This window comes from Microcaecilia unicolor, chromosome 11 (genome assembly GCF_901765095.1).
Source record: "Microcaecilia unicolor chromosome 11, aMicUni1.1, whole genome shotgun sequence".
Lineage (NCBI taxonomy): Eukaryota > Metazoa > Chordata > Amphibia > Gymnophiona > Siphonopidae > Microcaecilia > Microcaecilia unicolor.
The window spans coordinates 102,339,699-102,354,617 of NC_044041.1; the positions used below are offsets into that span (position 1 = coordinate 102,339,699).

At 43.8% G+C, this 14,919-nt stretch overlaps 1 protein-coding gene across 1 annotated transcript in view; it reads right to left on the reverse strand.

Moving 5' to 3' along the window:
• LOC115480953 (disintegrin and metalloproteinase domain-containing protein 10-like) overlaps positions 1-14,919 on the reverse strand; it is a 261,843-nt gene that overhangs the window by 104,270 nt on the left and 142,654 nt on the right. Inside the window, exons 10-11 of the mRNA XM_030219937.1 lie at positions 8,499-8,569; positions 3,837-4,008 (exon numbers count right to left, since the gene is read on the reverse strand). Coding sequence (XP_030075797.1) covers positions 3,837-4,008; positions 8,499-8,569 — 243 coding nt within the window. The remainder of the gene's footprint in view (positions 1-3,836; positions 4,009-8,498; positions 8,570-14,919) is intronic.

Below are 14,919 nucleotides of genomic sequence, written 5' to 3' on the forward strand. Positions count from 1 at the left end.
TGAACTTAGATGTGCTACCTTAGAACAACTTAAGGAGGTACTGGCTACACCTTATAGTCTACATTAGATCAGAAATTAAGAAAGAGCAATCAATAAGGATCCCACTCTTTAGACTACAGGGCAGGCATCTAGACTGGTCTGTTTGGACTCAAAGAAAGAAAATTAGTAGGTAAGACCAAATTTTTCCTTCACTTTCATCCTAACCAGACCAGTCCAGAATATATAGCATTTAACAAAGCAATCCTTATTTCAGGTGGGGAGAAAGTACTCCTGCCAGGCTGCCACCAAAGCTCTGGCTCCAAAAGCCACTTCTTCCCTAGCTTGCACAACTAACCTATAAAATTTGTCAAAGAAGAGAAAGGGCTGGAGTATGTGCTGCAGGCCATAGATGAAGAAGGACAGTCCAAGCCGTGGACAATTTTCCCTGAGCTCGTCAGACTGGTTTCATTATTACCAACTACAGCACTACATAGCGAGCCTCCCGCAAGAAGCGTTAGCAGAGGATGTGCAAGAAGAGTTGGGCTCGACGCTCTCATTGGGGGCACAACACAAAGTCCCACTAACGTTCTACCATAGGCACTTAAAAGACATGGCAAAAGAACCAGACTTTGAGAGACTATCAAAACTGTGGAGCGAGGAATTGGGGACAGAAATAACAGCTGCAATGCAGCGGGAACATCTCATTGGATACCGCAGGAACATGGATCAAGCAAACTTCTGGGAATTACAATTTAAGTTTATATTGAGAGCATACATACCTCCCAGACGAGCATTTCATATGGGATTATCGCCGGATGGAGCATGCCCCAAATGTGCAGCAGAAGGAGCAACGTTGGGTCATATGTTTTGGGGCTGTCCGCAGGTCAGGAAGTTTTGGAGAGACTTGTTCAAGCAGATGGCCACCGCTTGAAATATAAACTGGCAAGTGGATGCCCGACTCCTCTTTAGCTACCCGCGGCTATCCAGACCCCTGCCAGGGGGATGCCGAGCATTTGCCCCGTGCACAGTAATGGTGGCGAAGAAAACAATATTGTTGGCATGGCTGTCTGTGGAGGGCCCTACGGTGTGTCTCAGTGGAGAGGGCAGATGATCCACCTGTTGCGCACGGAGAGAACGAGCTTGAGAACCCGATGGCCACTATGCACTAAGAATTTCTGGAACTGCTGGCTCATGCTAACATCCCAGGCCAGGGGACAAATAATGAACATGTGAAACAGACATTGCTATAATGCAAGAGGAGTACGAGGACTGTGACCAAAGACTGCGACAGGGATAGAGAGGAGAGGGGGAATAGGAAGGGAGGGGGGCAGGGCCAGTCCTAGCAAGTGCGGGGCCCTATGCAGACCAATTTGATGGGGCCCCATCCTAGCCCCCCCACCCTAGCTCCAGAGCCGACCACCCCTCCCTCCAAGCTCCTGGGCCATCCCTAGGGCTCTCCAGCTCCAGGGCTGGGCTCCCCAGCTCCCTCCCTCCCAGCTCCAAGGCCGGTCTCTCTCTCTCCCTCCCTCCCTCCCACCCACCCACCAGCTCCAAGGCCCCCCTCCCAGCTCCAAGGCCTCCCGGCCTCCCACCCAGCTCCATGGCCTGCCTCCCACCCAGCTCCAAGGCCGGTCTCTCTCTCTCTCTCTCTCTCTCTCTCTCCCTCCCTCACACCCACCAGCTCCAAGGCTGGTCTCTCTCTCTCCCTCCCACCCACCCACCACCTCCAAGGCCCCTCCCCAGCTCCAAGGCCTCCCACCCAGCTCCAAGGCCTGCCTCCCACCCAGCTCCAAGGCCGGTCTCTCTCTCTCTCTCTCTCCCTCCCTCCCAACCACCAGCTCTAAGGCCCCCCTCCCAGCTCCAAGGCCTCCCACCCAGCTCCAAGTCCCCCCTCCCTTGGAATTTAAAAGTTACCTCATCAATGTCGGGTTACAGCGGCCGCAGGTAGCAACAGCAGTGAAAAGCGTGTGACCTGCTGGGCAGTGTTTCGGGAGCCTTCCTTTCCCTTGTTCAGCATTGCTTCTATTTTGATCACTATCCTTGCTTCTTCTTTCGATGGCGAGTTTTGATTCATTTCTAACGTAGAGCCTTCCTTCATTGTCTGGATGGCAAGCGTTGCGCTGCCACTGGATGTCAAGCCTTGTGCCATCTCTGGCGGTCAGGCCTATCCTGTCTGGAGGTCTGGGCTTCACCCGTCTTTTGATGTTGGGCTTTGCTTCACCTCTGACTGTTGGGCCTTGCTACGTTGCTGCTGGCCAGGCCGGGTTATTTCTACGAACGGTTGTGAAGTGCTACGCCTTACTTGCTGTGGTAGGTATGGACCTGGCACTATCTCTGTGTGGAGCCTGGTTCCATTCCTGGAGATTGTGCCTAGCCACCTCTCTCCTTGTCCAGCCAGGTTCCATGCTATGAGCCAGGGGTGGCTGTTTCACCCAGATTGTCTGTGGCTGATTATGGCTCCTCTGGAGAACCTGGACAAGACTTCTTCCGGAACGAGTGGCTTCCTCTTCTTTCTTAGAAGTGGGGGCATTCCGCTCTCTTTGGTCTTTGGCACGTTTTGCCTTGGGTTGGGCATGTTTGTTTTTAGCCAGCGGTCATAGATCTCCGGCTTTGGTCCGCTACCTCAGCGGGAGGCTTCCGCTCTGTGTTCCCCAGTGGGTGTGGGAGATGTTTGCCAATGAGTTGCAGTCTGCTTCTAATTCCTCGGGAGGCTTGTTTTACGCCTTCCTAAGTCCTCGTTGGTGGGACATGATTCTAGGGTCTGTTGGTTGAGGTCCGAGCTGGTTAGGTTCTTCTAGCTGCTCCTTGTTTGCTGTTCTTGGGGATTTCCAACTCAGGGCAGTTTGGAGAGTGTACAATGTTTTCTTTCCTCTCTGTCTTTAATTGCTGGTCACCATGGGTTGTCATCTCCTTTCTGCTATGTTCTTTACAGATGGAGCTGGGTCTTTCTGGCTTCCATATTTTGGTCTCTTTCTAGGTTTCTTTCTCAGGCTCCTCAGATCCTCAGGGTTTTTGCTCTCTCCATGGTATTTTTGCCTTGCTCTCTTGAGACCGTTGTCTTTTTGCCACTCTTAGGGTTCTGTGGACAGTTCCGCTTTTCGGGGTTCCTCTCTGAGAGATTTCTTGGTGTCTGTATGGACATTTTTCTTTGTTCCAGGGGGCTACTGATTTTTCTTGTCCTGCCCTACTGCTGTGACTGCTTTGCTATATCCCATTGGTCTAGGCTGGTCTAGTATTGATGACGAGGAAGGAAAAATGATGTTTCTTACCTGATAATTTTCTTTCTTCCAAAATTATCAAGTAAGAAACATAATTTTTCCATCATAGAGCTATAATTAAGTCACAGGGACTAAATATGTGCACAGAATAACATTTTATCAGAATTGTGTGCATACGTTTTCCTGTCATTTTTCCACCTTCATGAAAAGGAGGTGCAACATCCACAGCAGGAGTGTCCCAAGCTAGAACTGTCCCTATGTGACATGCTCCTTAGCGCTCCCACCTCACCTTAGTGCTGCACCTGCCATAGGGGAGGTAATGGATGGGAAGCAATTTTTGAATTCCTGTATCCTTTATACCCTGTGCAGCCGCATAGCTCATAGAGCCCTCAGGACAGCCCTGTCCACAGGGACTGTTTTTTGCCTGCAAACTTGTGCAAATGAATTTTCAAAAGAAAAGTTGGACAAATTATTTCATCTGACAACTGCTTACCAGGTCCTTAAGTATAAGCCTACCCCCAGACTTTGCACCTAAGCAGGCTATGGACAACTGCTCTCTCTAGAGTTCAAATATTTAGATGGCTGATGTTAAGATTGATGAGCTCTGAAGCAAACCCAGCATGAAACATTTCTTCATACCCACAAAGCACTGGTCTTTCTTTGCTTTTAGAAGATTTCCAATGAATGCTATGCTGCACGAGGAGAACTTATCATTGTTGTACTGATTCCCATCCATAGCATAGGGAAACATCAGATAATTTCCTTCTTTGGAGCTTGTGTTGAAACTGGAACATTCTTTACCTTCATCATGCTAAAATAGAGAGAAAGCAATCACATTAAAAGATAGTAACAGTAGGTAGGCAGACTAATTCCAAATTAATTATTGTTTATATATTTTTTTGGGTTGTGATGCCTTTTGATAGACTGACATAGAAGTATTCCATAGGTGGTTCTGTACATAAACCTTCGAGACTGAATTAGCCCCCCTTTTCTTTTAGACAGTATGATAGTATCTGATTATCTCAAAATGGTTAAAGAGCTAGATAAGAGTGAAGGCAAAAGCCATATGAATGTTTGAATGTATTGGCAGAGGAAGGGTCAGCAGCAAAAAGGAGTTGATAATGCCTTATTTGGAATACTGCACAGAATTCTGGAGACTGTACCTTCAAAATGTTATATGGACATATGGACAGGATGGAATCAGTCGAGAGGGCGGCTACTAAAATAGGCAGTGGTTTTTATCATAAACAGTGGTTGTCAACCGGTCCTCAGGACACACCCAACCAGTCAGGTTTTCAGGATACCCACAATAATATGTATGAGATAAATTTGCATGCACTACCTCCACTGTATGCAATTCTATTTCATGTATATTCATTATGGATATCCTGAAAACCTGACTGGCTGGGTGTGTGCCTAGGACTGGGTTGAGAACTCCTGCTCATAAAGCATATGGGGACAGACAAAGATGAGAAAGGTGAGAGAGGGGAGATATGCACAGGAGGCAGGCTTCTTTCAACTGAAAGGCAGTTCTTGAACAAGGAGTACAGGATGCTAGGCTGCATAGAGAGAGACATATCCAGTAGAAGAAAGGAGGTGTTGATGCCTTCGTACAAGTCATTGATGAGGCCTTATTTGGAGTATTGTGTTCAGTTTTGGAGGCTGTATCTTGCTAGGGACATCAAAAGACTTGAGGCAGTTCAGAGGAAGGTGACAAAAATGATATGGACCTTGTGCCAAAAGACGTATGAGAAGAGACTTGAAGACCTTAATATGTATACCCTAGAGCAGCGATGGCAAACCTATGGCACGCGTGCCAGAGAGGGCACGCAGAGCCCTCTCCTTTGGCACGCGCGCCGTCGGTCCGCTCCGCCCACTCTCCCTCCCTCCGAGTACCAGGCCGCCCACCCTCACTCCCTCTTCCAAACCGCGGAAGCACCCGGCCGCCCGCCCTCCCTCCCAGCACCTCCCAGCACCAGCGTTCGCCCTCCCTCCCAGCACCTCCCAGTACCAGCGCTCGCCCTCCTCCTCTGAAATTGAAAAGGCGTCGGCAGCTACAGCAAAACGCGGCATGGTCTTTGCTCGGCGCGCCTTTGCTTCGCTTCTGTCTCTCAAGCTCTGATCCCGCCCATGGGCGGGACCAGAGCTTGAGAGACAGAATCGAAGCAAAGGCGCGCCAAGCGAAGACCATGCCGCATTTTGCTGTAGCTGCCGACGCCTTTTCAATTTCAGAGGAGGAGGGCGAGCGCTGGTACTGGGAGGTGCTGGGAGGGAGGGCGAACGCTGGTGCTGGGAGGTGCTGGCTGGTGCTTCGGCGGTTTGGGAGGGAAGCAGGCCTGGTGCTGGGAGGGAGGGAGGCAGGCAGGCTGGGTGCTACTGGGTGCTGGATGGGAGGGAGGCCTGGTGCTGGGAGGAGGGAGGGAGGGTGAGCGCTGGTGCTGGGAGGTGCTGGGAGGGAGGGAAGCAGGCAGGCCTGGTGCTGGGTGCTGGGAGGGAGGGAGGCAGGCCTGGTGCTGGGTGCTACTGGGTGCTGGGAGGGAGGGCGGCCTGGTGCTTCGTCGGTTTGGGAGGGAAGCAGGCCTGGTGCTGGGAGGGAGGGAGGCAGGCAGGCCTGGTGCTGGGTGCTACTGGGTGCTGGGAGGGAGGGAGGCAGGCCTGGTGCTGGGTGCTACTGGTTGCTGGATGGGAAGGAGGCCTGGTGCTGGGAGGGAGGGAGGCAGGCCTGGTGCTGGGTGGGTGGAAGGGAGGCCTGATGCTTGGAGGGTGGCCTGGTGCTAGGTGGGTTGGTGGCCTGGTGCTGGGTGGGTGGGAGGGAGATCTGGTGCTGGGAGCTACTGGGTGCTGGGAGGGAGGGAGGCAGGCCTGGAGCTGGGTGCTACTGGGTGCTGGGTGGGAGGGAGGCCTGTCTGGTGCTGGGAGGGAGGGTGGGCAGGCAGGGGGGAGAGGAGGGTGGCTGGACATGGGTGGCTGGAGGGGAGAGGAGGGTGGCTGGACATCAGTGGCTGGACATGGATGGAGGGCAAGAAATGAAGAAGAAAGAAGGAAAGTAAAGTAAGAAAGAAATGGAAAGGAAGCCCTGGAAACGGAGTTAAGAGAGCAGCAGAATCAGAGACAACAAAGGTAGAAAAAAATCATTTTATTTTCATTTTAGTGTTTGGAATATGTCCAATTTGAGAATTTACATCTGCTGTCTTATTTTGCACTGGGTATACTGGAGCTGTAACAGCTTACAGAAATGATTTATAATGGAAGAAAATCATGTTATTTTTTTCTCCTATACTAGTATAATATTTTCAATGATGTCTGTTTATATGCGCCATGGCTGGTGTAAGGGGTGTGGCTATCATGGGGGTGGAGTCATATGTGGTGACTCCGCCCATAATGAGTACCGGCACTTTGCGATAAATAATTAGATTTTGGGTTGCTGTTTGGGCACTCGGGCTCTGAAAGGTTCGCCATCACTGCCCTAGAGGAAAGGAGGGATACAGATGTTTGTAATCCCCTCTTATAATGGGGATTACTAAAGACCATGAGAGCACTCTCCAGAGTTACTGAGGGGAGGGTTCTGAGATTGTGGGTGGTAAAGGATCCAGCCCAAGGGGGTGGGTTCCTGGGTAAGTTGTAGTGGGAAATGTTCCTGGTTGTTGAATAGGGGAGGAGTTAATAAATGTTAGTGTTGGGGAAAGCACAAGGTCTTTGTTTGCCTCTACCCCACCGGGACCCTTGTGGAGAGGGGGGATGTACTGGATGGCTTCAAGAAACTAAGGCTGAGCATTGAGGGACGTTTCTGCCAGCAAAGCATTAGCCATGAAGTGGAGGGGTGCTCCAAGTGGGAAGATCTGTTTGGAGCCAAAGGTGGTAGCCCGGAGAGGAGGGTGGACAGACAGGGAGGTCTGATCCAAAGGAAGATTTCCTTGCTGCACAAGTGCTGCAGGCACAGCCTTAGGTTGTTACACCCAGAAAGGACAGATATAGGCAGGAGGAGCTACAAATATGTGCATACTGTAGGACTGTAAACTGCATTTGAGAAGATACACCATATCCCTAAGTTTGGTTCTGGATTTATAGTTTGCATCTGATATCAGGAGGAGTGGCCTCGTGGTTAGGGTGGTGGACTCTGGTCCTGGGGAACTGAGGAACTGAGTTCGATTCCCACTTCAGGCACAGGCAGCTCCTTGTGACTCTGGGCAAGTCACTTAACCCTCCATTGCCCCAGGTACGAATAAGTACCTGGATATAATATGTAAGCCGCATTGAGCCTGCCATGAGTGGGAAAGCGCAGGGTACAAATGTAATAATAATATCAAGTTGGATTACAAACTGACTGTGTGTTTCAAAGAGGATTTGAACTGCCTGTTGCAGAGCCTTAAGTAAAGTTTGGTTTGTTTGCATAAACTCTGGATTGGAGTCTTTTCTTTGAGTGAGAGTGAAACTTATTTACTCCCAGACTGGTAAAGGAAAGAGAACAGAGTAAAGAGAAATAAAGCCCCAGCTCAAAACCTTATGGCCTTCCAGATATTTATCCAGCCCCGGCCTACGCTCAGCTCAGTGTATGTGACCAGAAAAAGCTGCAGTGCTTTGGAGAAGATCTGTTTGAGGCCCTGGGTCTTGGGTACCCCCTGACCCGCGATGAGCTAGTTGGGGCCCAGACTGTGTGTGGAGAGACCAGGGTTACATGTTTAAATACTTAAAAGGTATTAATATGCAAACTAATCTCTTTCAGAGACAGGGAAAGCAGTAGAACCAGAGGTCATGAGTTGAGGTTGCAGAGTGGATGGCTTAGGAGCAATGTCAGGAAATACTTTTTTACAGAAAAGATGAAGGATATCTGGAATGCCTTCCCTCAGGAGGCTGTGATGACAAAAACAGTGATGGAATTCAAGAATGCGTGAGATAAATAGAAAGGAACACTATATAGAAAAAGGATGGCATCGAATGCTGGGCAGACTGGAATGTACTTTGGCAACAACCCCAATAGTTGGGTAGTAGGACCGGTGCTGGGCAGACTTCTACAGTCTGTGCCCCAAAATTGGCACTGAGCGACCAAGATATTCATGGCCACCTCGAGTCATTCATGAGGTACTTTGTGTGGAGGAGTGGCCTAGTGGTTAGGGTGGTGGACTCTGGTCCTGAGGAACTGGGTTCAATTCCCACTTCAGGCACAGGCAGTTCCTTGTGACTCTGGGCAAGTCACTTAACCCTCCATTGCCCCATGTAAGCCGCATTGAGCCTGCCATGAGTGGGAAAGCGCGGGGTACAAATGTAACAAAAAAAAAATGCCTTCTGACTATCTAGACACACAATATCAGCTGGCTCATGTTTATCCACACGTTTATTCACAGTAACACAGTAAATGATGGCAGATAAAATAACTGCACAGTAGAGGTCACAGTTAACAACATCACTGTTTTTGCTCTAAGGGATTTAAACTGGCGCCAGCAAATGTTTTCATCTAGACTGCTGTGCTTGTGTTAACTAATCTGTGGCGATTAGATCCTGCCATCATTATTTCTAATCATTCATCTGCGTCCAGGGCGTGGCAGCATACTCCGCCACTTGCTTTTCCTATCACTCTGCTACTGGTGTGGGAGTAAGCTCTGCCCACTTTCATCTGACGTGACCTACTTTAAGGGATTTACACTGTGGTGCCAGCGGCGCAGTGCCTAAGGTGTATGCCAAAGGCGCACACCTTAGTGCGTGCCTTTGAATGGTGCCTGTAGCGAGGTTAAAGATCACCATTTACTCACTCTGTAACCTATTTGGTATTCTTGTTTAGTTTGAGTTATTTTTGCATTTTAAAATGGATTGATTATGATTTTATACCGTTATTCTCTTTCTCTTGGGTGTAATTGGTGACAGATCACAGTTAGTTTGGGGCTTACCGATATTGTCAGTCCCTAATTTCCCTTATACTGTTATGAACTCGACTGACAATTCTTTATTGGACTGCTCTTGATTTTTAGTTAGGCCTATTGAGGTCTTGATTAGAGAGCGAAAATATCGATCTAATAGAAACAAAGCTGAGTATCAGACCAGAGTTAGTTATAGACAGTATTATTAAAAACCGTCAGTACAACACGAGTTTCAGACTGAATTTATCCCTGTACTTTTTTCTATGCTAATTTTTGCTCTCTGTGTAATAAGGCAGATACCATACGTGATTGGATAGTTGAGATACATCCAGGGCTTGCGTGGTTCACATCAGATGATGACCCAGCATTAAATGATTTTATGCCGTGTTGGTTACACATTTATATCTGTATCTAGGCAAGGAAGAAAGGGGGAGGGATTGGTATTATTTACAGAGATTGTTTTAATATTAATTTAGAGGAAAAATTTAGCTCTCCTTTTTTTAGAGATTTTATGTTGTAAAATTTGTGATTCTTCTTTGGTCGGATTTTTACACTGTATGTTATTTTATTGTCTGCCAGGTAAATGGCCTAATGCGAAAGACAACTTTTATGATTTTGTAGGGAAATGCACTGTGAATTCAGCACATAAATTATTATTGGGGGATATAAACTTGCATTTAGAAGCCAAGGATGATTCCCATGTGGTTGAACTAAAAATATTTTTAGAGAATTTGGTTAAGTATTGCCTATCCCCTCCTCTACTCATGAAAGGGGTCACCATCACCATCTGGATTTATTAGCTTATTCCTTTATATCGACTTAAGAAATTTCTTGCTCTGATAGTAAATGGGCTCAGGTTATCTGGTCAGATCATTTCCAAGCCTCTCTTACCCTCTACTGGCTAAAATTTGTATAACATAGAAGGAACAACTCTTGCCCTCACTCTATGATAAAATTGTCTAGATTAGAACTGATCAGATCTTATTTTGGAAAAGCATACTGTCACAAATTCCTTTAGAGTTTTTTTTACCAGCTGATCTGATATTTCTGACCAGTTATAATATGTTTAAGAAGGGTTTAAAGACGTTACTCTTTGAGACGTATGTAGCAAAGAAATGACCAAGTGCTTTGATTAGGCTTTAACTTTGATGTATTCTGTCTCTTTTGCATCCTAGACATTTTTGTGTTCTAGTTTTCTTACTGTAACCCGCTGTGAACTACATGATTGGTATTGGCGGGTTATAAGTTAACTATCTGTATCTGTAACAAGTCTCTGATACCAACATACATTACTAAATCCCGGTGACTGAAAAATGGTATTTACAATCTCAGACAGCCAGATAACCCCATAGACTGCATGTCAAAATACCCCAATCAGATCCCAGTCCACACAAGTTCAACACATAGATCTTTTAGAACTTGTTGTAAAGGCAGATCTCACCAAAACCTAATTAAGATCAACTGCGCTAAGATTTCTTTAGTAGATACAGACTATAACGTGATGGAATGCTTATATTTTAATGCAAGGTCTGTCTGCAGAAAGTCCTCTGTTAGTGCAGACTTTATTGGAGACTTCACACCAGGCCTTTTCTTTATAACTGAAACATGGATCCCAGACTACAGTTCACCACATATTCTGGCTATTTGCCCACCCAGTTTTAAGGCCATGAACTGCCCAAGACAAAACAAGAAAGGGGGTGGGCTGGCCTTGTTGTATAGAGGTTTCCTAGATATCCAATTCATACATTATTATGGAGATGACTTTTTAGAAATTATGACTTGTAACTTGTTATCCTGGTCTAAGACATGTTCCCTGGGCTTACTGCTTATGTATAGACCACCTAAGCCATGGCAACAAGCTCAAGAAAAATAATTTGAAAAGATTTCTTACTTTGTACTGAACTGTACGGACCTATTGATCCTAGGTGACCTTAATCTACATCTAGAAGACCACTTGGAACCCTTATGTGCAACAATTTACAACATTCTTAGAGTCCTTGAATTTGCTTTTAGATTCCTGGAAGGTCACATAAGTGGAAGGCCACAAATTAGACTTTATGGCTTCCTCCAGAAGCTCTGAACATTTACTCCTGGACCAGCTTAAGCTGGTCCCCCCTAATATAGTCAGACCATTACTCCCTCTCGTTTTATCTAAAACTTATCAATTCGAAATCAAACCAAAAAGAGAATACAATTGAGTTCCAAAAAAGTAAGATTGAATCATTTGGACTTGGTTTTACCCAAACTAAGGGCAGATTCCCAAAATTATGACTTCTGTGTTTGGGATACTACTATTAATGATATTCTTGAGGTAGAAGCTCCTGTCAGAGCAAAACAAGTGAGACAGGTAGCTAATCCTTGGTTCTGCAACTCACTAGCAATCAAAAAAAGATCTTGCAGGTGCTTAGAGTGTACCTAGAGAAGGACAAGGGATAGTTCAGTCTATGCAAGTTGGAGAAAAGAAATAAAGGAATATAAGTATCAAATAGAACAGGCCAAAAAGGAATTTTATGGCTGAGAAATCATTAACTCAGTCAATCCATCTAAAGAGTTTACGAGAACTTGACCAATACTGATAATATACTGAAGATTCCAAGATCCCTGCAACCTGAGGAAGAAATACTAGCACACTTTTTTTCAGGATAAACTGAAGAAAATTAATCAGACCTTCATTACGAACAATTCCAAACCAGCAATTACTTCATCCAATAACACACAAATAGATGTTACAGCAGATAAAACTTGGGACTTCTTTGAGAAGGTCACCCCAACAATTGTTAAAAGGAACCTGACCAGACTCTCAAAAAAATCATGCAGCTTGGACATCTATCCCTCAAACTTGCTGTCCGAAATGCAACCAGAAAATGTTAAATTGGCTCACCAAATGTATTAATATCAACCTCCAGCTGGGTCTAACCCCTCTGCCAAAATCTACAAGTGCTGGTCTGACTAAAGTAGAGAACTATCACCCCATTGCCAGTATCCCGTGGATGGCAATGTTGCTATAATTTTCAGTAAATGAACAACTGCAAAATTACATAGAAACTTTTAATGTTCTTCATACGACACAGAATGGATTTAGATTGAATCATAGCACAGAAACATTACTCCTTGTTCTTATAACCAAGATCAGACATTTATTGAGTCAGGGGCTATACGGGCAGTACTACCATAATTTGATATATCAGCTGCCTTTGATGCCATAAACCATACCATACTCTTGTCTATGCTATCTGAAATAGGACTCACAGGAGTAGTATTGATGTGGTTTGAGAAATTTCTAAGGAACAGTGTCAAGGGTGTCTATAATTTTAGCTATAAGCTATAAAGTTTTACTTCAGGTATACTGCATTACTTCCCATCCCCCAAACGCAGCTTAATATAAATGGTGACCCACAACATCTACTAAAACTTCTATCTGCTGGTCAGAGAGAAGATTGTAGTTTAATTTATAGAAATTTATTTTTAATGAAATCCTTTTTCTTGTCCCAAGTTTTGCATTTGCTGTTTGTAGCTACTGCAATAGAGATCAGGAATTGCTTTTTATGAGTGTAAGTGAAGTGGAAGCTGTCTGATTAACTCTACCCAAGCCCAATTTCCCCCCCATTTTCACCAAAATTCATAAGTATATAATTGCTATTCTGTTAGGTAATATATTTTTATGTAATTTGAGCTCTGTTCAAATCTTAGTTCTCATTCTTTGAAACCATGCTTCCTTTTTCAGCTCTGAGTTTTCTGATTACTAAAGCTACAGTCCTTCATAAAAAGAAAAAAAGGCACAGGATTGGTAGAGAATTCCTTCTTTGTGGCCACAAGAAGCTTCTTTACATCCTTGTTTTTTTAAATGTTTGATTTCATGGCTTTAAAACACTGTAACTAGAGATATATTTTACTTAGTTATAGTCAGATACAACTATCTAAATTAGTAAAACTCTGTGACTGTTTTAGCATTTATCTTTTCCACCAGTTGAAAATGAAAAAAGCCCCTCTCTTTTAAACACATTTTTCTTTTACTTCTTGGAGGGAATATTTCTGAGAGCATAGATAAGTTGTTTCCTTTGTTCTGGACTGCATGGCTTGGCCTAAATAAATTATAGGTGTCTGTTTGTCATGTTTACTTAGCAATATTCCTTTGTTTTCAATTCAATGCTAGAAACTTAACTATGTTTGAGAGCACTAAGCGCTTTTCTTTGAAATGATTACTATTTCTTGTTATCTCCTTCGCTGTGTGAGCCCTTGGAATCCTGCATTCCAGCAGTACTGATAAGGATTAAATTACCTTTTGTCTTTAGACCAAAGCAATTGACTGCTGACCTGGCACTGCTTTTGCATCATAAAAGAAAAAAAAAACAGTTTGCCAAGTTTGCCCTACAATTTTAATCTTACTGGCTTAAATCTACTATTTATTTGATACAATACTATGCAACTATTTCTTTTGTGTATATGATTTCTAGATAACAATTTTGTTTTCCTGATAAACTTGCTAAGAATTCTACAGTTTTATTTTCAGCATTTTTAAAATATTAGGAATATTTGGTCTACATTCCAGTATGAAAATTATGGTGGTTTCCCTGCTTGGTTTAAAAACTATGAATGAAACATGTACATGTGTGTCCTAAGAATGACATAGCCAGACCAGTGGAATATAAAGAAATATTATTTGTAATATACTCCAAAGAGCCTCTTTATTACCTGCAGAAATAAAGAATCTCAATGGAGCATTTAAACAGAACTATTGTACATTTTTTCCTACTTCTGGAGTAGCTATGCCATATTATTAATTTTTGCACATAAGAAGTACTTCTAGCCCTAGGACACTGTTTTGGTAATTTATCATACATACTTGTGTATAACACCATGTTTAATTTAAAAGTTATGACCAGTACTAGATTCCAGAAGCATGATCTAATTTACAACCTCTTAATTCTTTGTCTTTTATTTGTTTGTCTGTCTTTATGTTACCCCTTACATACAATCAGTATAAGTGATCACTTCTGACTTTTTTCCAATTTTGTGAGTAGTACAATCAGTACATATAAAAAGCTTCTCTCCTGAATACATATTAGTTGTATATGCAATATAACAAAAGATTTATTTTCTGCATTCCCTAGTAGACATGTTAACTACTTATATTCTATCTTTTATCAATATTTGTAATACATTAGATACAGCTAAAGTGTAATTTTTTCACATTCGGTACAGAATTAGGGTCTCTTTTTCTTTAAGCTAAACTTTTCTTTAAAGACTACTTTTACTTGGATGATATCTTTGCCCCATCTTGATTGTACAGAAATATGTGCTATATTTCTTGCCTGATCTATGTGAATCTTTGTAAAGGTCAGTCAAGGATGCAGCTTTTGTCTGTCTCATTAGGATTTTTCTTTTTTTTTTATTAAAGCTGATTTTTCTTACATTGGATTCAAAATTTGACATCCACATTTTAGATTCTGATTAGTATGTTTTTAATACAAGGATACATTTTACATTAACTGTGAGATTTGCTGTAAGGCTCCTGCTTGTATTTTTCTGTTATGCCTACATGCTACATACTTTTATACTTTAAACTTTGTGATACAGTTTTATTGTTCCCATATGGTTACATTCTATTCCTCCCTAATATCCCTGAGCAATCAGCTGTAGTTTGCAAGTGAGATTCATCAACACAGGATGTACCACAGTCCTGCTGAAAGTTTTGTTTTGCTAATGTGATTAGTGATAAGTAAAATTTGTCTCCTGATTTACTTAATGTGTTTAGTTCATTACTCTTATGATTAAAATTTAAAAAAAAAAATAATATATATATATATATCTGTGTCACTGTACCTCAGGTAACTGAGATTCAATAGAAATTGCCCCACAGGAAACGTTAA